This window comes from Neovison vison, chromosome 9 (genome assembly GCF_020171115.1).
Source record: "Neovison vison isolate M4711 chromosome 9, ASM_NN_V1, whole genome shotgun sequence".
Lineage (NCBI taxonomy): Eukaryota > Metazoa > Chordata > Mammalia > Carnivora > Mustelidae > Neogale > Neogale vison.
Genome location: NC_058099.1, coordinates 52,949,208 through 52,975,941, shown reverse-complemented (window position 1 = coordinate 52,975,941; position 26,734 = coordinate 52,949,208). Strand labels below are relative to the sequence as shown.

The 26,734-nt window shown below is 44.0% G+C and overlaps 1 protein-coding gene across 1 annotated transcript in view; it reads right to left on the bottom strand.

The window, feature by feature from the left end:
• Positions 1–24,722, bottom strand: part of TTC39B (tetratricopeptide repeat domain 39B) — a 129,132-nt gene extending 104,410 nt beyond the window's left edge. The window contains exon 1 of the mRNA XM_044265632.1: positions 24,483–24,722. Within this exon, the coding sequence (XP_044121567.1) occupies positions 24,483–24,722 (240 nt within the window). The remainder of the gene's footprint in view (positions 1–24,482) is intronic.
• Positions 24,723–26,734: the final 2,012 nt, after the last annotated feature.

Here is a 26,734-nt window from a genome sequence, read left to right as displayed (position 1 = left end):
TCTACAAAGCTGAAAATACTATCTGGCCTTTTACCAAAAAAGTTTGCTTATACTTACACAAATGGATAAAACATCAAATTTCCTTCCCTATCCCATTCTATGTTTTGAGGCTAGAGTAAGAAATAGATGTGGAAAAAAATCTATTAACTATAGGTTATTTACCAAAAGCCTACAGCCTTCAAGCTTTAAATTCAAGGGGGAAATAAGCCTAAGAACATGGGCTGTAGAGTTCCCACCATCATCTCCATCATTTATTGACTATGTGTGGTCTTGCAGAAGTTACTTAGAGTCTCTAAGATTCATATTCATCATTGTAAAATGGGAACAGCAACAATACCAAGCTTGTGGGGTTGAAGAATTACACAAGATGTATGTAAGGTTTAGCTTGGTATCTGGTACCTAAGTACTCAGTAATGTCAACTCTCATTAAATTATTACTTTTGTTTTTAATATTGCAGAGAAAAGTTATGTGTCCAAATACTAAACCACTCAGGAAGTACTTTGCCTCCCAGGGTATCTACCCTCATGAAAATTATAGGTATTAGCAAAACAGAAATGTGGAAATTTGTGCTTTGGGGGCATTCTAAGGGAGAAAAGGCTAAGACTCCAACTTACTCATTTCTCTCAGGACTAAACTCTTCTTCAGGAGTGCCTGGGTAGCTCAGTCAGTTTAGCATCTGTCTGCAGCTCAAGTCATGATCCTAACATCCTAGAATCGAATCCTGAATCGGATCCCCTGCTCAGAGGTGAGCTTCTCCCTCTGCCTGCTGTTCCCCTCTGCTTACGCTCTCTCACTCCCCCTCTCTGACAGATAAATAAAATCTTTAAAAAAAAAAAAAAAAAAAAAAGGAAAAGAAAGAAAGAAAATTTCAGCAACAAGCGAAATGCCTTACCTACACATTTGTATAATGTAGAGAAGTAAACTTTACATTTTAAGACATTAACTGTATCAATCCCATCATAACTGAAATGCTGACATGTTGGTTTCTAACAAGAAGCAAATAAAGGGAGCCTGGGATGCTCGGTCCATTAATGGCCTACCTTCAGCTCAGGTCATGATCCCAATGTCCTGGGATTGAGTCCAGCATCAGGCTCCCTGCTTGGCAGGAAATCTACTTCTCCCTCTCCCTCTACCCCTTTTCTCCTGTTCATGCTCTCTCTCCCACATGCTCTTGCTCTCAAATAAATAAAATCTTAAAAAAAAAAAAAAAAGAAGCAATTAAATACGGAAACTTAAACTAGCAGGAGAGGCTGCCAGAAGGAATTAGTATAGCAGATCATATAATTAGTATCTTGAGTATGTTATACATAAAAAAAAAATTAAGAATTTAAAATCTAAACATGTAAAAGACAAAAAACTAAAAATCTGGTAAAACTAACACATTAAAAAAGAATTTGAAATAACTGCAAAGGGGGTACCACAGAGCAGATGTATTTGAGGCTGATGCAAACGTTCAAGATTTCCATTACAGTGGTGGTTAAATGGGTATACACAATTATGAAATTTAACTTGTATACTTCATATGGATGCATTTTAATACATGAAAATTATACCTCCATAAAGTTGGTTTTTAAAAGAATTTGGAAAAAAGCTAATATAAAAGAATTCCACATAAAGTGTTAAAAATTTGGATATTGGGATGCCTGGGTGGCTCAGTGGGTTAAGCCTCTGCCTTTGGCTCAGATTGTGGTTCTGGGATCCTGGGATCGAGCCCCGCATCGGGCTCTCTGCTTGGCGGGGAGCCTGCTTCCCTTCCTCTCTCTCTGCCTGCCTCTCTGCCTGCTTGTGATCTCTGTCTGTCAAATAAATAAATAAATACATAAATCTTAAAAAAAAAAATTTGGATACTGACATCATAAGAAGGGTATTATAATAATGGTGTCAGTTCTTGGGGCGCCTGGGTGGTTCAGTGGGTTAAAGCCTCTGCCTTCAGCTCAGGTCGTGATCCCAGGGTCCTGGGATCGAGCCCCGCATCGGGCTCTCTGCTCAGCAGTGAGCCTGCTTCCCCCTCTCTCTGCCTGCCTCTCTGCCTACTTGTGATCTCTCTGTCAAATAAATAAATAAAATCTTTAAAAAATAATAATAATAATAATAATAATGGTGTCAGTTCTGTAGCTCTCCTTACATGCCAGGCACTGTTCTAAATACTTTTACATGTATTAACTCATTTGTTCTTTTTTTTTTCCTAAGATTGATTGATTGATTGATTTGACAGAGATTACAAGTAGGCAGAGAGGCAGGCAGAGAGCAAAGAGGAAGCAGGCTCCCTGCCAAGCAGAGAGCCCGATGAGGCCCGATCCCAGGACCCTGGAATCATGACCTGAGCCAAAGGCAGAGGCTTTAACCCACTAAGCCACCCAGCCGCCCCTCATTTGTCCTTCTTAACAACCCTCTGAAGTGGCTTAGTATTACCTTCACTTTACAAATATGAAACTGAACACAGAGAGGTTAAATAACTTGCCCAAGTCACAAAGCATCTATAAGTGACAGATCCAAAGTTCAAATTCAGAATTTGTGATTTTACCCACTGTCATTAAAACCTTTAAAAGTGGGTACCTGGGTGGCTCTGCCTTCCACTCAGGTCATAATCCCAGGGTCCTGGGATCAAGTCCTGCATCGGCTCCCTGCTCAGCAGGAAGTCTGCTTCTCCTTTTGCCCCCTCCCCCTGCTCATGTGTGCACTCTTTCTCTCTCTCAAAAATAAATAAAATCTTTAAAAAGAAAAAAAAAACTTTAAAACTGGGGCACCTGGGTGGCTTGGTTAAGTAAGCATCGGCCTTTGGCTTAGGTCATTATCCCAGGTTCCAGAGATAGAGCCCCAGGCCAAGCCTACCCCCAACCCAGCCCACCCCCAACCTCTACCCCATGGGCTCCCTGCTCAAGGGGAGTCTGCTTCTCCCTCTGCCTCTTCCCCCAACCTCATGCTCTCTTCTCTCACTTACTCCCGATCTCTCTAATCAAAAATGAATAAATCTGGATGGCTCAGTCTTTAAGTATCTGCCTTCAGCTCAGGTCATGATCCCAGGGTGTCCCCTCTCTTGCTGTATCTCTCTCTGTCAAATAAATATATAGAATATTTTAAAAATAAAGTCTTAAAATAAAAATGAAATCTTAAATATATATATATATATTTTTTTTAATGAATAAATCTTGAAAAAAGCCTTTAAACCTTCTTCTGACAAACAAATTTTGTAAATTCAACAAACTGTGCCATTTGACAAAATGACCTTCATCACATCCAACCAGAGTTATGGAGATACAAATTCTCCTCACACCATATATCTCACTTCAAACTTAGGTACATGGTTATTTTGTTTTCTGAGTTCCCTCCGGGCCAAAGCCACAAGTTCCATGAGGCATACCCACAGCACCAAACTAGCACAATGCCTACACATGACAGTTACACCCAAACTACTACTTGAAAGAAAAAAAGAGACAAATGAGCGAATCCAGGGATGAACGAATGCATTTTGTTACACTTCAAGCATCACTGTAGATAGAAATTTTGTTCATGTGTATGTTTATGTATACACTAGTTACTTAAGTCAATGTAATAGCTATTCCTTTTTTTTTAAAGATTTTATTTATTTATTTGAGAGAGAGCAAGCTAGAGAAAGAGAGAGAAGCAGTCTCCCCACAGAGGAGGGAGCCCAATGAGGGACTCTATCCTAGGACCCTGGGATCATGACCAACAGCAGATGCTTAACCGACTGAGCCACCCAAGTGCCCCTGGGCTATTCTGATTAATAAGCTACCAAACTGTTGTGGAACACATCAAATCTCTGTCACTATGAGAACATATAAAATATTTAGCTTGTTTATATATAGCAAGCATTATATGCTTTGCTTTTTAAAATAGTCTCGTATAAACCAGATAGCATTGCTCTAAAATAAGTACAATTATCATCCCAGAGCTAATAAATGGTTTATACACAGGCCTCTCTGACTCCATAGACTGAGCTCCTATCCATCATGCCAAGAAATCTGATAAGTAGTTCTAAAGTTATCTGAAAGGAAAACAGGATTTTGCTGGACAAATTAAAGCTGTGGAATTGGTACAGGAACATACACATATGTTCCTGTGCCACAGATATAGATAGATAGAGAGAGATCAATAGAATATAATAAAGAATACAAACACAAATTTCGTTATATATAGGAATTTATGATTCAGTTACATTTTTCAATTGGAGAAAGAAAAATAAATTATTTAATAAATGTTACCAAGCTAATTGGTTTTCTATTGGGACAAAAATAAAATCAAACCCATATACAAATTTTGATATAGATTGTATACACATGTATACACACATAAGAGATGAATGTATGGAGAATATTTTTTTATAATCTTGAAATAGGAACAATCTTTCTAAGAAAAAAACCACAAAACATAAAGAAAAGAATGAAAAATTTGGTTACATGAAATTTTTAAACTTCCAAGACAAGCATATAACTAGGAGAAAACATTTAAGGCTCCTTTACCAGACAAAAAATTACTATCCATAATAAGTAAAGAAATCTCACAGGGCAATAAGAAAGAGACAACCAAAAAGCTCAATAAAGGATGTGAAAATACAGTTCACTGAAGAAGAAATCCAACAGCCAATAAACTTGGAAATGTGCACTTAAAAGGGGGGGCACCTGGGTGGCTCAGTGGGTTAAGCCTCTGCCTTCAGCTCAGGTCGTGGTCTCAGGGGCCTGGGATCGAGCCTGGCATCAGGCTCTCTGCTCAGCGGGGAGTTGCTTCTCCCTCTCTCTCTGCCTGCCTCTCTGCCTACTTGTGATCTCTGTCTGTCAAATAAATAAATAAATAAAATCTTTTTTAAAAAAAAAAAAAGATGGGGGGGGCACCTGGGTGGCTCAGTTGGTTAAGTGCCCAACTCTTGATCTCAGCTCAGGTCTTGAGCTCAGGGTCCTGAGTTCCAGACCTATGTTGGGTTTCATACTGGGGGGTGGAGTCCACTTTAAAAAAAAAAAATGCACCTAAAAAGTAGTAGTATTTTGTTCATATGACTGACAAAAATGTACGAGACTAATAAAGTTCATACTTGGCAGAGATGCTGGAAAGTGAACATATACCTTTGTTACAGTCTATTTAAAAGTCAGCCTTACAGTATCTATTTTAAAAATTAAATGCATATACATTGACACAGTAATAGTACCTCTAGGATTCTATGCTACTATAATATTTATATACATATACATTATAGAACATATTATTTTGGGAAAAAATTAAAAACTACCTAAATGATCTTCTATACAGAAATAGTAAATAAATAATGATACAGCTACATTACCCAATTCCCTTCAGTCATTACATAAAGAATAAAGCAAAGAGTGGAAATATCTCTAAGATACATTAAATGAAAAGCCTCATCGTAGGAAAGGTGTATGTATATACTTATTAAAAACTCTACCACAGATTTCTTCTGAGAAGGAGAAGGGAGGGAATGGTACAGGAAAGACCATGTTTTGACTTCTGCATCATTTAGATCTTTCATAATAGAATGCTTTTATGTATTATTTGTATATTGTAAAAAAGAATGAACAATTAGAACAATATAAAAAAAGGTTAAAGTATTACTTCAAAATAAGCAGATTCAACATACCTAGAAAAGAAACTTCTGCACAGTAAAGTAAGATGACTTTTCAGCTGAATTTGTTTCATACCCCAGTTACCTCCATGTCCAGGATAACCAAACAGCACTTTCAGTTCCTAGATAAATTTTCTTAAAAACTCTTTATTTAGAAATAATTTTAAACTTAAAGAAGTTACCAGAATATGAACAGTAAAAAGAACACCTGTTTGCCATTTAACCAGATTCCTCTATTATTTACACTTTGCCCTGTTTACTTTATAATCTCCTCTCCCCTCTCCCCCCACCCCCCTTCTCCTTCTTTTCTACCTAGCTACTTAGCTACCATTTCTCTGAACCATTTGAAAGTAAATTACATATATTGTGGCCCTTGGCCTGTGAATCTTTCGGTGTATTTCCTAAAAATAAGGATAATCTCTTGTACAACCAGCATACAGTTATTCACTTCAATTAATTTAACTACCTAAAACTACTGTCCATATTCCAATTTTGTCAACTGACCCAACAATTATCCTTTCTGGCATTTTTCCCCTACAGTACACGGTCTGTGTAACAGTCATGTCTCCTTCACCCCCTTTAATCTGGAACATTCTCACAGTCTTTGTCCTTTACAACACTGCTATTTTTAGAGTACAGTGCTCCTCTTCTGAGGGACACCTGGGTGGCTCCGTCGGTTAAGTGCCTGCCTTTGGCTCAGGTCATGATCCCAGAGTCCTGGAATTGAGCCTTGCATTGGGCTCCCTGCTCCTCAGGGGAGTCTGCATCTCCCTCTGCCTCTGCCCCTCAACCTGCTTGTACATCTCTCTTTTAAATGAATAAATAAAATCTTTTCAAAGATAAAAATAAAAAAGATGAAGTTTCTCTGATGTTTTCCCATGATTAGACCCAGGTTAGGCTACTAGAGAGAGGACACCGTGTCCCCTGTCAGGTCATCTGTATCTAGAGGCACAGATATTCATCTGCCATCACTGGTGATATGAATTTTAATCACCTGACCATGTTGTCTGATATTTCCACTACCAGTTACTGTTTTGTCTTCCAGTTAACAAGGAGTCTGTGGTGAGACAGTGTAAGACCGTGTAAATAGGGGTGCTTGGGTGGCTCAGTCAGCTGAATATCCCACTCTTGGTTTTTAGCTCAGGTCATGATCTCAGTATTGTGAGATCAAGCCCTGCACTGGGCTCTGGGCTCAGGGGAGGAGACTGCTTAAGATTCTCTCTCTCTATCTCTCTCTGTCCCTCCCCTCAATTATGCTTGCGTGGACATGCTCTCTCTGCCCCAAATAAATGTTTAAAAAAAAAAAAAAGGACCATGTAAATATTCTCCTTATCCAAATTTGTTCCTAGATTCAGCACCTACAGTGATAGGTGCCTGACTCAATCTTTACTATGATAGCTAAAGACCTATTTCCCAACTCCAGCACTCCCTCCTTCTACTGCAAGTACAAGCCCTCCCATATCCCCCATTTATCTACTAGTTGGTTATCAATAATATGGGCTCAAGGAGTCCTATTACTTAAAATGGCTTGTACACATCACTGCCATTAACTATTTTTGTCCTCAAATTGTCCCAAATTTGGCCTAGGCAGCATTTTTTTTTTTTTTAAAGATTTTATTTATTTACTTGACAGACAGAGATCACAAGTAGGCAGAGAAGCAGGCAGAGAGAGAGAGAGGAGGAAGCAGGCTCCCTGCGGAGCAGAGAGCCCAACGTGGGGCTCGATCCCAGGACCCTGGGATCATGACCTGAGCCGAAGGCAGAGGCTTTAACCCACTGAGCCACCCAGGTGCCCCGTGGCCTAGGCAGCATTTAAACTTCTCACTCTTTATCTCCTCTGAGCATATTCTAATACTTTGAACTTGTTTACTATGAGAATTCTGTTTTGCCAAGGAATCTTACAAGGTTAAGGCACATCTAAACTTTAGCTATAATATTCAGTTATTTTTCTGACTGTCCTAATGAAAACTGAGGTATGCAGCCACCGACTTACATACTAATGTACATTACAAAATGGACTTTATTACAATGAGAATATTAAAGGTCTGCCTGATTTGCCGCCACCTGAAGCTGTTTCATTGCCAATTCTTAGCTGTTTATTCATTACTCTAAATACTTAAAGGGGAAGCTACAGAACTGTCGGCATTTCTATCAGAATAATAGACCTCTAAACTATAAAACTAAGTCTCCTTAAATCATTTCTTTTTAATTAAGAGAGAGCTATCTATAGTGAAAACTGGTAAAAATGTGCAGCCAATCTGAAAACAAAAAAAATTAAAAGGATGAGAAACAGAGACAACAGAAGAAATCAATCATAACAGAGTTTTGCTTGGGTCATAACAGACATTCGAGAAAATTCAATACACTTCACTGAGAGGAGCTCCTGAGAGCCTTACAGATTTGCAGCTGTAGAGGAAGTGGACTGACTCTGTGTGAACATTAAGCTATCCAAACCAAGATACACCTGTACCTGTACAAGAGCCAGAAGGCTAAGGCCATTTTCCTGCCCCCTTCTGACTTTTTCTGCTGTCAAACAAAAGTGAAGAAGCTGAGGTAATTTTTTAAGCAGGCTCCACATCTAGCATGGAGCCCACTGCAGGACTTAAGCTCATGACCCTAGATCAAGACCCAAGCTGAGATCAAGAGCTTCAATGCTCAATCAACTGATCAAGAGATCAATGCTCAACTGACTGAGCCACCCAGGCATCCTGGAAGCTGAGGTCGTTTCAAAAGCAATGCTCCAGCATCCATTTTCCAGCTTCCCGTGTATAAAAAGCAGTGGCAATCAAAGCTTCTGGATTCTGGATTCTTGATCCCTGAATGACAGCTACTGCAAAGTGCCATGAACATTTAGCTCTAGAATCTTCAGCCAAAGAGTGTAAGCACCTCCCCTTAGTGAGTCAGCTCTAGTTAGGGCTGAAGGTCATTCCTGGAGGCTCAGCCTAGAGCTCCTCCTTCAGGCCCTCTGCGCAGTTTGTGAACACCTACTTCCCCTCTTAAACTCATGTTACTTAAATGACCCACAGCAGTTTCTGCTTCCTGCACTGTCAGCCTGATGGAGACAGATGACACAGAGAAAATAAACAAGATGACACGGACTCTGATCATATCAAAGAGGAAATACACAGGATGCGTAACAGAGAAAAGAGAAAGGCTGCTTTGAAGACAGAACCTCAGGAAAGCTGCACTTGCAACCTGATCTTTAAAGTGAGCATGGAAAGTTAAGAAGGAGCCGGTCATGTGAAGGGCTGGTTGAAGCCTGCCAGGCTGGGGAAACACGCAAGAGCACAACGGTGGGAAAGAATGAGGCATGTTCAGGAGATCTACTGAAAGATAGGGTGGGCAGAACAGCTGGTGAGCCAGAGGAGCAAGGCAAAAGCCTGACCGCACAGACTACAGGAAGGAGCATGCATTGTATTCTCTCTTTTTTTTTTAAGATTTTATTCATTTAGGGGCACCTGGGTGGCTCAGTGAGTTAAAGCCTCTGCCTTCGGCTCAGGTCATAATCCCAGGGTCCTGGGATGGAGCACGGCATCCGCAGGCATCCGCATCGGCTCTCTGCTCGGTAGGGAGCCTGCTTCCTCCTCTCTCTCTGCCTGCCTCTCTGCCTACTTGTGATCTCTGTCTGTCAAATAAATGAATAAAGTCTTAAAAAAAAAAAAAGGTTTTATTCATTTATTTGACAGAGAGAATGAGCATAAGTAGGCAGAGCAGCAGGCAGAGAGGGGGAAGCATAGTATTCTAACCATTCTAGAAAGCCACGGAAGTCTTAAGCAGGGTAGTAACATGTAATAATGTGTGTGAGTGAGTATGAGGGCTGCAGAGGGGAGCAGGCTGCAGAAGGCGGAGGGAGCAGGCAGACCAGTTAGGGTGCTGTCCAAGTGGTGAAGGCCTGAGAGAGTGATGATGTGCGCGGAGAGAAGGGCCGGCCTGCAGTAAGGAGCCATGCTCTGGAGCTAGATTCGACAGACTAGCTGACAGGAATGTGGAAGTAAAAGAAGGGGAAAGTGAGGGGAACAGAGATGGGGAATCGTGGATGAGGCACAGGGAGGGCTGGTTTGACTGGACAATGTTTTAAATTGTTCCCCCAAAGCCTTATGTTTGCTCTTGAAGTAATTACAGAAAGGACGATTATCTCCACATTGCCACAATTGAAATGGAATGCTTTGTGGTCTTTAATAAAGAGACAGGAGTTCATTTAAGCATGTCACATGTCCGAGAGGAGCCCAATCTTCTGTCCTGTGAAAACCGCTCCCAGGCGTGCAGACCCAAAGTGTGGACTGAGACTGGTCTTGTGTGTTTCAAAAACACACTTGCTTAAATTCAAATGTAACCTCCTCCTCTGCAAACTACAAAGGGAGGTAAGAACATGTAAGCCTTTAGAAGAAGGAAATGATTCTTTTAAGCTAGTAGCTTTACTTTTTAAAATGCCAAATATAATTAGACACATTTTTATCTGTGGAGCCTCATGTCTTAGTAAAGTCTTCTCAACTATTTATGAGATTAGAGTAGATGTGCTTTATGTTTGATGGAATTCCACAAACCTCAATGTTTTCTATTTGGAAAGCTGGAAGAAATACTCCCCCCAGACACACACACATGTTATTATTAGTAAATCAGCAAATTGTTAGAAATGTGACCAGCTCCAGCTTCTAAAAGCATTAAGTGTATGAATAAATGACAGTCATCCTCATTTTGTGAGCGCTCGCTATCTTCCCCCTGGCTGGACTGCATGTGTTATTTCACTCAGGCTCACTGTGGGGGCAGGAAACTATGGCTCCAGGTGCTTTGCCCTTGGTTACCCAGCTTGAGCCAGTTCTCCAGAAGGATATTTACCGCTGCTGGCATTTTAAAATAAAAACAAGACAAAACCTTCTCTCCCAAAACTAAATCTTCTGGACGCCTGGGTGGGTATCTGCTTAGGGCTAGGGTCATGATCTCAGAGTCCTCGGGTGGAGTCCCACATCAGGCTCCCTGCTCAGCAGGAAGCCGGCTTCTCTCTTTGCCTGCTGTGCACGTGTGCTCGCGCGCGCGCTCTCTCTCTCTCTCTCTCTCTCTCTGACAAATAAATAAATAAATCTTTAAAATAAAAAAAACCTAACTCTTCAAATTAATATCAGTAAATGAATTTTTAATTTCAAGATGTTCAATATAGTTAGTTGCTGTATTTGATACCATCTCACCATGATTCCTTCCCGCTCTATAAAATTCGACCCATCTGGCATGTAGTGCTAAAAAATGAAATCTATACATAGTTGCTATTCAAATTAATGCCTGCAACTAAGTGTGTATAGTACAGCGGACACTGGGTGTGGGGTGCCAAGGCCGCACCCAGCACCCCTGTGGGGTAGGTATTAGAATCCCCCTTTGACTGAAGAGAAACTGAAGCTCACAGAGTATCAGATTAAGTAACTTGCCCAACGTCACACAGTCAGCCAGCGGCAGAACCCTCTCGGATGGGGTCTGCTAACCCACAAGCTCACCTATATTCTTTCCCCTCTCTCTCACATGCCTTCCAAAACAGATCTGAAATTCATGGACACCTAAAAAGAGCCTGATTTCATTTGACTCTTTGTCCACTTGGGACTTCAGCTATGGAGCCAGCTCCTTTCATTCAACTGCTAAATGGCTTAGAAATGCAACTGCTTGTTCATTCCTCTAGCAGGAGCTAAATGCATTGGATAAATAGCATCTGCCTTGGGGAATGAACTAGAAAATCGGGAAAAACTACACATCTTCTTTCCTGCAAACAGGACAAATTCGTCATTTGGAAAGGGGTAATTCATGCAGCCCTCGAACCTCTCTTCTGATGATGTCACAGTGTAAAAGGGTGGCTCAGTTGGTTAAGTGTCTGCCTTCAGCCCAGTTCATGATCCTGGAGTCCTGGAATAAAGAGCCCTGAGTCCCACGTTGGGCTCCCTGCTCAGCAGTAAATCTGCTTCTCCCTCAGCCTCTGCCCCTCCCCCTAGCTTGTTCTCTCTCTCTCTCTCTCTCTCTCTCTCTTTCTAAAATAAATAAAATCTTAAAAAAAAAAAAAAAGTGCACCCGGTTCTCCAGTCCTATTTTTTGATGCCTAACACTTTTGCGTTATCCCTATCATACATTCTGGCATCTTGTTTTTATTTCTGCCTGAGAAACTTTATTTTCTTCTGGTGATTTTAAGCTGTTCAATTATTTTAAGTGTTTAAAGTGTATGAAGGTGAGAGCAAACTGATACAAGGAATCTTTATGGGGTGATGGAAATGTTCTTAAACTGGACTCTGGAGGGGGCAAAATGGATGAAGGGGGTCGAAAGGTACATACTTCCAATAAAAAAATAAATTAGTCCTGGGGATGTGAGGTACAGCATGGTGACTATGGCTAATAATAATATATTCCATATTTGAAAGTTGCTAAGAAGGTAGATCTTAAAGGTTCTCAAAGCAAGAAAAAAAAGTCACTAATAAATGGTGACAGATGTTAACCAGGTTGATTGTGGCGATCATTCTGCAATATTGACACATATCAAATCATTATGCTGTATACTTAAAACAAATATAAATATTTATGTTAATTATACCTCGATTCCAAAAAAAACTGGATGGTGGTGATGTGTGCACAATTCTGTAAATTTACTAACAATCACTGAATTGCGCACTGAAAAGGAGTCAGTTTTATGGTATGTATTTACATCTCAATAAGGCTATTTTGTTTTTCAAGTGCATTGAAATGAGGCCAATAGATTGTGAAGGCAAATTCTCCTTCCTGGTTAAGATAAAAATACCGCATTGTTAGAAATCCCTAAAGGGAGTTCCTTTTCTCTCTCCACTGGAAAGAAAAACCACCCTTTCCTTTTGGAACAAAGGGATGGCTCAGTCCCATCCCTGTTAGGTATCACGGCATGTGTACCAAAAGAGAGGTATTTCTCCTTCTGGCCCTGCAAAATGCTACATAGTTATTGAGCACCTGGCGGGGAAGGAAGGAGGTATTAGCTAGAAAGGCTGAAGAAGAGGTACCCGCAGGTCTTAACCAATAAAGAACTGGCCAGGTGAGGGACAGCATCTTCAAAGCAGGGACTGACCTTTTGGGAGGTGGGGAGTGCAAGGGGAGCTACAGGCATTTTCATACCATTAATCTTGTTGGGAAAGCAAACTTCTGGGAGCCACTCCAGACCTACTCAATAGGACTAGTTCGGAGGGGCCTAGGAATGTGCATCTTAATGAGTCACCCTTTCCCCTAACCTGGGGATCTATGTGCACTAAGGTGTGAGAACCGTGAACCAGGTCCTAAGGAAGACCCTACAAACCATGCTAAGGGGTCTGCATAATACCTCAACGGCAATGAGAAGCTGTGAACAGATTTGAAATAGGACTTGAACCTTAGGAAGAGCAGGCTGGCATGGCATATTGCCGCAGGGTTGAGCAAGCACCCTAGAACCTCCTCCAGGGCCAGGAGTGCGCACACAGTCACCTCCTTTACTTTTTAACCTCTTACGCTAAGTAACTGAACACAAGCACACCTTTTACAAGTCAGTCCCCTGTTAATATTGAGATGCTACATGAAAACTGCAAAGAATGTTATGGCATTCACTAATGTTAAAGAGGGGACGGGCCCGCACAGCAAAATGCTTGGAAAAACTGAAGGTTACCTACCATTTATGCGTTGATGGGGAAATGCCATTTTCAAAATATAACTGATACTGCCAAATGCCTTCCTAACAAATATTAACACAGTTCTGCACTGAACCCCTGCTGACCACTCTCTTCTGTGGCAAGTGGTTTCTGCTCCCACCTCAGGAAAGGAAAGTGTGAAGACTATTAACTCCAGAACTGAGCCAGTTGGAGTCTTGGGATTAGTCTGAGAGCTAACTGCATCTATCCTAAAGGGATCCACCTGCTGGACGGAAGTTGCCCTGGAGCCTGGAGAGGCCGATTTTCACATAGCCAGTTCCTCATCCCGTTGGGAGAACAATGTCAAGCATCCGCCTGTGTGGTCTCAAACCGGATAAAGCCAAGAGCCAACTTTTTTTTTTTTTTAAGATTTTATTTATTTATTTGACAGAGATCACAAGTAGGCAGAGAGGCAGGCAGAGAGAGAGAGAGAGAGAGAGGAGGAAGCAGGCTCCCTGCTGAGCAGAGAGCCCGACGAGGGACTCGATCCCGGGACCCTGAGATCATGACCTGAGCCAAAGGCAGCGGCTCAACCCACTGAGCCACCCAGGTGCCCCCGAAGAGCCAACTTTTGTGCCCCAAAAGCGAAGCACTTTCTAGGGCTTTACTCCCCACAATAGCCCATTGAAGTAGGTTCTGTTCTCTTCACTTGACAGATGAAACTGAAGCTTAATTTATCCAAGGTTGTACATGGAGGAACAGGGGTTCAAAGCCACGTCCGTCTAACTCTAGAATTTGTACCATACCACCTCATGGGATGTGTCAAACAGATTTCTATTTTTTTGTAATTTTTGATGCCAATATGAGTATTAAGGAAATAAGCAATTTTTAAAAAAAATATTTTATTTATTTATTTGACAGAGGGATAGAAAGCACAAGTAGGCAGAGCAGCAGGTAGAGGGAGAGGGAGAGGCAGGCTTCCCACTCAGCAGGGAGCCCGATGCGGGACTCGATCCCAGGACCCCGGGATAATAACCTGAGCCAAAGGCAGCTGCCTAACCAACTGAGCCAGCCAGGCACCCCAAGGAAATAAGCACATTGAATTCAGAAGGCTTACAACACGTTATAAACAAACTTACAGATAGCCCCTAAAATCGTCCAGCACAAGGGTCAGCAACTGTTTTCCATAAAGAACTGGTAAATACTGGGAAGCCTGGGTGGCTCAGTGGGATAAGCGTTTGCCTGCTGCTCCCCATGCTTGTGCGCTCTCCTCTCTCTCTGACAAATAAATAAATAATATCTTTAAAAAAAAAAAAGAGTTGATAAATATTTAGGCCCTGTGGGCCATATAGTCTGTGTCCCAACTACTCAGCTCCACAGTTACAGTGTGAAAGCAGTCACAGGTAACACCTAAATAAACAGGCATGACTGTGTCCCAATAAAAACTTTACTTGTGGGGCACCTGGATGGCACAATTGGTTAAGTGTCTGACTGTTGATTTTGGCTCAGGTCATGATCTCAGGGATATGGGATTGAGCCTTAAGTCGGGCTCCGCACTCAGTGGAGAGTCCGCTTGGGATTCTCTCTCCCTCTCCCTCTGCCCCTCCACCTTCTTTCTCTCACTCTTAATCTCTCTCTGTCCCTCTAAAATAAAACAACAACTTTATTTACAAAAACAGGCAGGAAGGAGGCAGAATGCATTTGTCCTTTTGACAAAGTCCACCACCCCCCACCCTGACCTCTGCATTCAATTGAATGCAGAGTTAGAGCACTTGACTTCTAATGCCAATTCTGTGCCCAAGGGAGTTAAGTCACCCTGGGCCAGTCACTGCCTTTTTCTCAGACGTGTGCTTACACAGAATTTCCTTCTCAATTGGCTGCAAAAATAAGGCAAAACTATAGTTGAACACACTAAAACATTTGCTGCAGATTCTTCATCAAACCCATAAATAATAAACAGTGGCAGCAAGATCTTAAGGTAAAAGCAGATGGAAAAAAGAACTGCCATTTTTGGAGCAATTCTGTATGCCGAGGGCTTTGTAGACTCTTATTTCATCCTTATTAGCAGCCTTATAGGGTAGATATCATTATCCCCGTTTTATAAACGAAGAGCATCAGACAGGTTCAATAGCATGACAGGTCACACAGCAAATGGGAAGCCAGGATCTGAACCCAAGCTGGCCCTCTTCAGAAGCTCAATACCACTCTGCAGAGGGAAGGGCTGCTCTTGGGCAATGAGCACCCGCCAATGATTCTGCACAGATGACGAATCATGAGTGCTTCTGGGAAAGGTTTTGGAGTCAGGCCCCACTCCCCTCTCTTCAGGAATCTCCCACTCAGTCATCTGTCCTACCCACCTCCTTTGGAACAGATCACACCCCATTTGGCCTGACAAACAATGTGAGAATCTGAAGTTTGTTTCCTTTAGTTCTGAATAGAAGGAACTGTGGCTGATGAACTGAAAAGAGACCAGGACCCCCAGAACTCTGGGACAGAGTGGTCTAGGGAAGCAGGGAGGGAAAAAGGACTAAGGAGACCCCCAGAGAAACCTGGATTGGTCTTGCTGACCACTCCAGAGTGGTGGGTCATGTGGTTCTACATCTCAGAACTTTGTAAGAATCTATGTGATGAAACATAAGCCTATGGAATTACTCAGGCTCGTCTGACTTGTCTGCCTCCTTAACTGCATTTCAGTTGACAGTCATTAGTTTAAAATTTCATAAATGAATTGGGAAAGGAGAAAGGGAAACTAAAACAGAATCATAGAATCATCATTACTTCCTTTACCAGAAGGGAGAGAGAGACAGACAGAGAAAGAGAAAGAAAGAGAAAGAGAGGGGAAGGAAGGAAGGAAGGAAGGAAGGAAGGAAAAAAAGAGAAGGAAAGACCTTCCCCAAATACAAAAGGATATATGTGTCAAAAAAGAAATTAGAAAAAAACCAAAGCCAGGCTCCTTAGCTGAGCACCGAAGGTCTATCAGAACCTGCTACCTATGAATCCCCCACCTCAGCCACAGCTCTCGAACACCCTCTGCTTCGGAACAATGGTCTCCGTCATGCTTCGTCCGTGCCTGAGCATGTTTCCTCTGCTGCTCCCTCTGCTTGAAGGAATAAAGGTGTGATCCGTTCCACTGCCTCCTGCTGAAATCCACCCCCACCATCCAGATCAAAAGCCACTGTCTAGATCACAGATGTCAAAGTTCAAAAGAACCTCAGAAACAGATGGTCAGTGCCCACTCCTTCCATTACCCATGAGGAAACCGAAGCCCAAAAGGCTTAAGGGACTTGCTCTAAGTCACACAGCTGGGTAGCGCTAAATCACACAAAAACTTGGTCAGGAAGCTGAGTCAGCTGACGTGCGGGCGGGGGCATGCTGTCCCACATTGTCCTGATGACTGTCCTGATGACTGCTCCTTCCTAGGAGCACCAGGGTGTTTATGCTGTCTGGACACCCCCTCCTTCAGGTCAGAGTTGTGTGCGTGTGTCTGTATTCCTAAGCATCTGGTCTGTATTGTACCCAATCAAGTTATCCCACTGCTTAGCTACCCTGGCATCCGGTCGGCCTCAAGTGGGCTGTAACAGTCATTGGACAAACAAAACACTGGAACACTGCCTCCCCACCATGGGTCCCGTGTCCCTCCCATCAACCTGCATACGCTGCCAGAGAAAGGCCCCAGCCACCGGCTGATCTCTCCACACCTCTCCTCAGCTTAAACCCTTAAGTGCACACATGGGAGACTCGGAGAGCCCTTCCTACCCTTCCAGACTCGTTCCCTGACACCCAGAGCACCGCCAACTCCCCCCCACCTCTATATTTTATGCCACCGTTCCCTCTCCCTGGGACACACTTCAAGAGTTCCCCTCATTCCCAACTTCTCTCCCACACAGCCAACCCCTATTCATCTTGTAAGATCCAGATTTTCTGAGAAGTGGCCTCATCCAGGAAACCATCCCTGACTACCAATCCCCTCCTTCAGATGCAGTGCCCCCCTCTGTGTTCCCAAAGCACCCTGGTCTCCCTCCTCTACGGTTCTCAGCACCGAGTATTACGTCCATTTGTGCACACACCGGCTCCCACTCCCCACTAGATCGTAACTGAGAGCTGGAGCTGTGTTTGTCCCTATAGCACCTAACACAATCTCCAACACATTAAATTAGACTGAATAATTCTTATTTACTAGTAGCAATCAGACCCAACAAATACATGGTATGTGGCATTATTTCATTAAAATACTTTAGGGGCAGCTGGGCAGCTCAGTCAGGTGTCTGCCTTGGGCTCAGGTCATGATCCCAGGGTCCTGGGATCAAGTCCTGAGTCGGGCTCTCTGCTCGGTGGGGAGCCTGCTTCTCCCTCTCCCTTTGCCCCTCTGCCTGCTTGTGCTCTCTTGCTCTCTCCTTCTCTCTCAAATAAATAAATAAAAATCTTAAAAAATAAAATATTTTAAAATATGTAGGAGATATAGATGTGTGTGTGTGTGTGTGTGTGTGTGTGTGTGTATACATACACACACATATGTCAGCATAATATTACTAAGGGGACACGTCCACAGATCTCAGCAAAGAAGCACTTACTACATACCACATCATGAACTGCCAGGCATCCAACACCCGAAAAATACCTTTGGAGAGGTGTGATGCCCAAACCAACACAGCCAACCGGTGAGCGTGTACGACCAATACCCACAAGCATGGGAGTGGAAGAAGAGCTCCGACACAGGCACCAGCAGAAAGCTCTCCCCAGGAAGCCTCAGGAGGCCCCGCGCAGTCTCCATGTGTTCATCTTCTGGAAAGTGAGCACACGGTGACTCCAGGAGACCCACATGAGAAGGCCACTGGGGCCCCCAAGACTTGGGGCTGGGGAGGTGTCAACAGATGGTTAGGTGGAAACCATGAGCGTCACAGAATTCAGGGTATCAGATTCGCACTGTGGATAATTAGTAAAGCACCCCTGGGCACGGAACTAAGATAAGAAGGCAAATAGCTAACGCCAGGAAGATCTAAGACCTGCCTGGAGAGAGAGCATATACCTCTGCTACTGGACTTGAAAGGAAGGAGGAGGGTATCCAAGTACGAAGGGAAGGGGAAGAGAAACTGAAGGCAAGCTTCCCTGAGAAAGTGGCATTCTGAGGATAGATGGCATCTCAGGAGACTCAAGAATGACCATCTCAGGAAAACTGCCTGTTGGTTAACCTAAGCAGGAGTGAGAGGCTGGGTATACACTGATGCTATTTTTTTTTCCTCCCACTGACCTGTGGAACCAATTTACAAACACACTTTCTTAACCCGGCCCAAACTCGTGCCTTTATAAACAGAGCGTGCTCCCCTTGTTAAGGGAAGTCACAGTGAGCCATGAGGGGGAGCATATTGCATGTGAGGTCCTCCCCCACCCTCTGCTCCCACTCCTCCTGTGTTAGCACCACACCCAGCCACACAAGGAACCCAGAATTATTACTAAGCAGCTCCCCACCCCTCCCCATCCACCAACCCTCCATCCTCCTCCATGTCCTCCCTCACATCAAGCCTCTTCTCTGGAAGGCTACGGCCTCTGCCCCACTTCAGTCCTCACCGCCTCCCACTTTAAGTGTTGCAACAGCCACTCGCCCTTCCTGCCGCCACCTCCACAATCTGGCTGCATCAACCTCATCACATTTATCTTCCTAAAACTAATAACCTTACCCCACTGGCCTAGCTAAAAACCCTCCCAGGTTGCCATTTTTTAGGAGATTTAACCCAAACTCCTTAGCATGATGTTCCAGACCCTGTACCACATGATCCAAGCTGGACTTTGCAGTCTCAGCCTTCACCAGCCCTCCCTTCCTGCTGACCCCAGGTGTGCTCTCATTCTTACCCACCTCAATTTCCACCAAGCCTGAGCCGTATCCCACTTGCTCCGCCCAGCACAAGTCTGCTCACCATTCAAGATCCAGTTCAAATATCACCTCTTCCTTAAAGTCCCCGCCAGCGCCTAAACCTAGGGTGACATCTTTGTGTTGCACCCGTTGTCCTAGGGTAATCACTGAAAGCATCCATTTATTCCCATATGGGCCAGCTATGGATGATAAATTACACGGCCCTTCTACCTAAAACCTACTTTGACCCAAAGATAGAACTAGTTACTTGTAGAACTGGGTCTTTTGCTAGAATGTATGTTCCTCAAGGGCAGTTATGCTATCTCATCTTAGTGTGCACTGAGTGTGTACTTCCAGCATCTACGGACTGTTAGCACCTGTTAGGCGCTCAATGAACTGTGGTGGAATGAAAGAACAAATCTGATTCTTAAAAAAATGGTAGCAATCAGGACGCCTGGGTAGCTCAGTCAGCTGAGCATCTGCCTTCAGCTCAGGTCATGATCCCAGGCTCCTGGTATCAAGTCCCGAGTTGGCTCCCTGCTCACCAGGAAGCATGCTTCTCCCTCTCCCTCTGCCCCTCTGCCTGCTTGTGCTTGCTTGCTTGCTCTTGCTCTCTCGCACTCTCTCTTGTCAAATAAATAAATAAAATTTTAAAAAGTAAATTACAGCAACCAATCTTATCTAAACTTCATCTTAAATTCCAATGGATAAATTTTCTAAATTAGAATTAGATCTGGGGTGCCTGGATCACTTAGTCAGTTAAGCATCTGACTACTGATTTCAGCTCAGGTCATGATCTCAGGGTCCTAGGATTGAGACCAAGTCAGGCTCCATGCTCAGCAGGGCAGCAGGGCATCTGCTTGTCCCTTTTCCTCTCCCTCTGCCCCCCCAAACCCCAGCCACCTGTTGCCCTGTCCCTGCTTGTGTGTGCTCGCACACACTTGCACTCTCTCTCTCTCAAATAAATAAAATTTTTTAAAGAAAAAATTAGATCTAGGGGCATCTGGGTGGCTCAGTGCTTAAGCATCTGCCTCCAGCTCAGGTCATGATCCCAGGATTCTGGGATCGAGCCCTACATCGGGCTCCCTCCTAGGAAGAAAGTCTACTTCTCCCTCTCCGCTTCCTTTACTTATGTTCCCTCTCTCGCTGTCTCTCTCTGTCAAATAAATAAATAAAATCTTTTAAAAAAAATAGATCTAAGAAGAATCCAGCACCAAAAAAGTTAAATTAAAATTATAAAAATTTTTAAATCCTGGGCCAAAAAGGCAGACCATGAAAGCATCTGCCACATGAGGTATTTCTTTCCCCAGCTCAGTGTTTCTAACTTTTTTCATTATTGCCCTCTAAGGAGCCTTATTAGACACTTTTCCCTAACCACACCCACCATGAAATTTTAGAAGCACTGAGATATATATATATGTGCTTTATACATTAAAAGGGCAAGCTTAAAGTTTATTCTTTTTATTCAATAATGAATTTGGAATAACAAATATTTTAAGTTAAATTAAAAATTTTAAAACTATTACCGTTTAACTTTATATTTGCTGAGTAGCTTTTAATGTAAGGTATCAAATTACACAGGCAACTTTCCCATTTCTACATAACAACAGCAATGTAACTAAATTTTTAAAAGATATTCAATGCTGCTATTTTTCTAGCAAAGGTAAAACAACTGAAAAATTATCTTCTTAAAAGTTATATTTTAGAGATGCCTAGGTGGCACATTCGATTAGGCATCCAACTCTTGATCTCAGCTCCCCACGCTGGGCTCAAAAAAATTCTTACTGTTCTAAAAAGTTATTTTTTGGGGTGCCTGCCTAGCTCAGTTGGGAGAGCATGCAACTCTTGATCTGGTGGTTGTGAGTTCATGCCCCATGTGAGATGTAGAAATTACGCAGATAAATAAATAAAAATTTAAAAAGTTAATTTTAGTAAACTTAACTTTTGTTTCATATGCGAACACAATTTTTAACTTAAATAGCTGTTAGATATTCACATGCTATCGATATTTTCTCTTTTCCATACTTAACTGTATGTGGACTGAACAATAGGATTAAACAGTAAAATATAAACTATTCCTATTTAATTCTCAAATACCAAGTCACACACAAAAACACTCAGGGCCAAACAAAAGCAACATCCACAAGGCAGCCAATGGGCAGCCTGCACATAGGAGGAGGTCACCAAGAAAAAGATGACTTCTAGATCCAGTAACTGATAGGAAGTCCTTCAATCCTAGCCATCTATTTCCCGTAGGCTTATAGTATTGATCTTGCATACATTGTGCATATCTCCCAAGAACCCGATGTCAACATTGCATACATAATCCCCTAGAAAACTCAATGAGAGAAATTTTAATGTTAATTAGATATTGTTGACCAAGCTCTGAAGGACTACAAAATCATTGTAATATCTAAGATGTTTCTGCCTCCCTCCCTTGCCACCCTTGAGGTTGCATGCCCTACCTTCTATGTTCCCACATGTATCCTCCTAGCAACTAAACAGGAAAAAAATAAAAACAAAACAACAAACACCAGTTGACCCAGGAAAGCACCCCCTCTACCAGCCACTGTGACAGCTCCTCTACACTCTCATGTCGTTAGAAACTCTGAAGAGAAGGAACTGCCATAGTATTAGTTCTTCTCCCAAAAAGAAGCCCCCCCAAAAAAGCATAGACTTCTAGAACTGGAAGAACACTTAGGACTCATCCAGCCTCTCTTTCTTCAGATGAGGAAACTTAAGAGAACCCTAAAAGAATGAGAGACTTGCTCAATTAAATCACTAGTTATAGACAGAAACCTGTTCTGTCTGGTTCACTGCTCTATCTGCAAGCAGATGTTTGCACACGCCATGAATAAATGACTACTAGACAAATAGTGACAGAAAGCCGGGTTCATTTAATCCCTAGTCTACTACTTTTCCAGCTACACTGCTTTGTCACTTCTATTTTTCTAGCATATAAAATAATGGCCACAAAGACCATCAAGTGTATACTGTTTAAAAAGTTCCCCAGCTGAAATAAGCCATTTTAGACTCACAGGCCCAGTGAAACCCACAAACTGGGTCTTGTTCACTCAAGGTGCAGTGCTTCAGCCAAATGAAAGATTAAGGACTTTCTACAGTCAAGAGTACCCAGTCCACAGTGCAGTACATGGTGCTTGCTTACCCTGCCTTGGGCTCTCCTCTAGAGTTCTTGTACACGTGTCATATCTCCTTACCTAGCCAGAGAATCCTAGAGAGCTAAAACCATGTCTTCTCTTTCTAAGACACCTACAAAAAGCAAATGTTTCAGCACAGAGCAAATGTTCAATAAATGTTTGTGAAATTTCTACCAATAGAAATGGCATACCATGGAGGGACAAAAGAGAATTTGGCATGAACAAAATATTCTGTTGGTACTTTGCTCATCTCCTAGGACCAATGTAGTACCTTACATGTAACAGGAACCTAACAGTTACTGAATTTAATAAATGAAAGATATAGCAAACACTGAGAAGTCATTAAGCAACATCACTTACGCTTCTATTCATTCACTCAGCAAATGAATATTTACCAAGAATCTGTGTGCCAAGCTCTCTGCTGTTTAAAACCTAACTTGCTCCACAGACCTAGAGTCCTTCTCCCTAGCTAATGCCTCTCAACGCTTCAGTTCATCTTGCAGATAGTCGGTATGGCTAGGGTGGCCATAGGTCTGAATATGCCCAGGACAGTCCCAGTTTACACCTATTGTCCAAGCATTAATTATTCACAGCAACCCCTCTCTCACTCAACAGTGCCCTGACATTATATAGCCCTAAGAGTACCAAATCTTTTTAGACAAGCAGACTAGGGATTCAAAAATTTCAATCCACATTTCCTATGTACTGCAGTCTTGTTTCCTCCTTTGCAATACCAGCATAACACTGATTAAACTAACTGATTTTAACTAGCAAAGCAGCTGGGCATGGGCTGGAACATCAAACTGAAATCATACCGTAGAGACGTATAAATACTTAATTTAATATACAACAGACAGCCAAAAAAACTTTTGAGGAAAGGAGGGTATGTACAGTCAAAGCACGATTAGTTTTTCTACCTCGATTATAGAAAAGAACTAGGACAGGAAGAAAGAAAAACAGAAGCCTCCAGGCCATACCAAAGGACAGACTAAAGTTATAAATAAAGAAAGGTTGTCATGGATGAAAATAGCAACAAATACGCTATTTCATCATTTGCCTTCACGTATAGTGTAAAAGTTTCAACAATAAAGAGATGCAACTTAGCAAGCTCAAGTTCATTGGTTTGTGGTGTTGGGGTCCTCATTGCAAGGGACGGGCTGTAAGAAGGTTTTAAACAGCCTGACTTGCCCTCTTGCCTGTCAATCGAGTAAAGGAGCTGTCGTTTGGTTTTTGTTTCGCTTTTATTTTAAGGGCTACATTGAAAAGACCGTATTCGTTGTCAGGAGTTTCCCAAGATTAAAGAGATGGACAGGAATCTTAACCCGCCTCCTCCAGATCTTCCACTATTGCATCATTTGAAACTAAACCACCTCCAGCAGCGACTTGTAAAATTCAAGTCAGGTAAAATGGCAGCAGCAGCAACTGTGGGTGCTGCGGCGGCTGCTCCTGGGGCCGGCCTCAACTTCCAGCGCAAGAGGGAGCGTCTCTCCCGAGCTGCCAAGTGCTGAAAGGGACAGTCAATAAATCAACAGGTCCGGCGCGCGCTCCCGAGGGTGCTCAGACCCCGCGCGCCGGCCGCTGGAGGAAGTGACTAATTACTTTAATACAGTAGAGAAGTCGGGAGGCCCGAGTCGGTTCTCCAAGCGCCTCCCCCCACCTCCGTCCACCACCGACACTGCGGACCTGCGTGAGAAAGGCCTGTGCCCTGCGGACGGGGGAGAACGCACCAATTCCCGGGCTGCTGTTCCAGTCCCCCCAGCCCTCCAGCCCGCTCGGCAGCCCCTGCCCCGCCCGCTCGTGCAGACACCCCGGCTAGCCCCCTCCTGTCACCAACTGTAAGCCCTTCGGTTGAGCCACCTGGAAACTTCCATAAAAGTGCTAGTCCACACACCGCAGAGGGCCAGTGTCGGGACCTCGGGGTCAGACCTCAAAAAGCCCAGCGCTCCTGAAGGAGCTCAGAACAGCGCAGGGCTCCGTCCCGCGCTCCCGCGCGCTCGCACCCATCCACCCGCAGCCCCGACGTGGTGTCTTCTATCGCCACGACCCCACGGCGCCGGCGCCCCGAACCTCCGCAGCGCCTCGGCTCCGAGCGCCCTTCACGCTCCGGAGGTCCCGACAGACCTCCCAGGCCGGGTGCCCCCACCCGCAGCCCCTGCCCTTGCCCCTTCCTCCGGGCGGGAGGCTGCCTGTCCCGAACTGGGGACCAAGGGGGCGGGACCTTGGCCGTCCCTGATCAGCTCGCTCATCCCTCCGGGACTCCAGAGACAGTGCCCGCACCCGCACCAGCCAGTACCTCGTCCGCCTCCAGGTCGGCTCCGTTGCCTACGAGCGCCATGTTCCTCCTCAGGCTGCCGCCACCCAAAAACCAAACAGGGAGCTCAGGACCGGCTCCGTTTCTCGGCTCCCGGCTCAGCCCAGCGCCAGTGAGGGAGGAAGGGGGCGGCCCCGCGCTCCGGCCCGGGCCCGGGCGGGGCCAGCGCGCAGCCGAGCGAGTGCTTTCCCCGCCCCCGGCGCCCGCGGACCCGCAGAGCATCCATTTCCCCAGCGGGCGCGGAACTGCCCGCCTGGCCGCAAGCTCCGCCCCACTGCCGGCCTCGCCCCGCCCTCCCACGCGGCTCAAACTGAAGAGCCAACCAGGTTCCCGCAAGGCGTCTCTGTCCCCAGCCCGCATCTGCCTCGGACCCCCATGTGGGTGGGGTCAGCAGTGGGCGGGGTCATCTCCTGGAAGGAGTCCTCTCCCAGGCAGGGCATTCACATCGTTTGGCCCCCCTTCTAAGAGAGTACTTGTGGGGACTGGCTTCGTGCGCAGTGGCGAGGGCTTGTGCTACCCTGCAGCCAAGAGAAGCCGGGTTGACGAGCTCAAGGTCAGGCCACGCTACCCCTCTGGCGGGTGGAAGCACCTACCTGGTCCTTGGGCCAGTGCCAGTCTGCTTCCCTCTCCAGGTGGACACCCCGTCGTACAGAGTGGGACCAGAGGGCAGCCCTGGGTCCCTCAGGATCACCTGTCACCCAGAAGCCTCCGTCACGCCGTGTCCCCGAACACCATGTCAGATAGAGGTACGCTGTGTTTGCTTCTGTGTATGTTTGAAAAATAAAAGAAAATCCACGGGACAGATATTTATAGAACTTGGAGCTCCTCTGCCCCTCCCCCCACTCCCCTGTCACGGTTGTGACCCCCCATAGCATCCCATACTGACCTCTCTTGTAACCCCAAACATACGTATCTAATTCGTTTTTGAACTGCACGCTCAGTGGAGGTAGAGTGATGCTGTCCTCTTTAAGGCTTTATCCCCAGCACCTGGAACAGTGTCTTGCACATAGTAGGTACTCAACAAGTGTTTGTTGACTGACTTTAGAAATTTGTTCTTTTTAAAAAAAAAATTATTTTTAATTTTTTGAGAGAGAGTGAGAGGAGCAGAGGGAGAGGGAGACAGACTCAAGAGGACTCCACCACCGGCGGGGATGGGGGCGGGGCTCGGTGTCGACCTAAGCGGTAATCAAGAGTCTCCCCGCTTATCTGACTAAGCCGCTCAGGTTCCCCCAGAAATTTATTTTTGCTTCTAACATGTGAAATAATCACACTATCCAACTAGGGAATTAAGAGCTTTATTTTTTAGAGTTGAGGCATTTTTTTTTTTGTCCGCTCTATTTTACCCAAATATAATTCACCGAGTCTAAGTGTGTAATTCCATGATAAATGTTTACAAAACACCATCCCAGTTATAATATAGAGGACCCTCAAAAGTTCCCTGTGCCCCTTTGCTATCAATTACCTACCACCAGTCCCTTGCCTCTGTCAAACGCTGATCTACTTTCTATCACCATCGTTTTGCCTTTTCTAGAATTTCACATAAATTGAATCAGAGGGCGTGTGGTCTTTTGTGTCTGGCTCATGAAAATCTATTTAATGGCCATCCAGTGGTAATTATGAACATAGCTAAGACTTATTGAGTACTTACTATGTGTCAGGACTATGTTGAGCACCACATACATATTATCTCATTTATCTTTCATAAACCCCTGAAGTAGTTACTATTATCAGTAAACTGAGGCTCAGAGAGTTCAAGTAACTTGTTTGAGGTTAGACAGCTTAAAGTAAGTAAGGATACCTGAATCTGAACTCCAGCAGTCTGACTATAAGGGGTGGCTGGCAACCCTTGTTCTGTCCTGCTTCCAGCCACTCTGCCTCTCTTTCTCCTTATTTGATTCAGTAGACCAACCGTCTACACATGTCTATTACACACATTGTCAATGAATCCCCTTTGCATCCTTGAAACTTGCTTTAAGATTTTAACAATTCACTATGTAACTTTATAGAAGAAAAATAAAGCAGTTTCTATGCCATAAACAACATGAAAAAATGTTAGATTGTGGTAATGGTGGCAAAACTCTGAATTTTCTACATATCACTGAATTGTATGCTTATGGGTGCATTTTATGGTTATCTATATAATATCTCAATAAGGCCATTTTTTTCACCGGTTAACACATTCTTTGGATGCTCTTAGAATCAAGTATATGGGGCTAGAAGGGAACTAAAGGTCT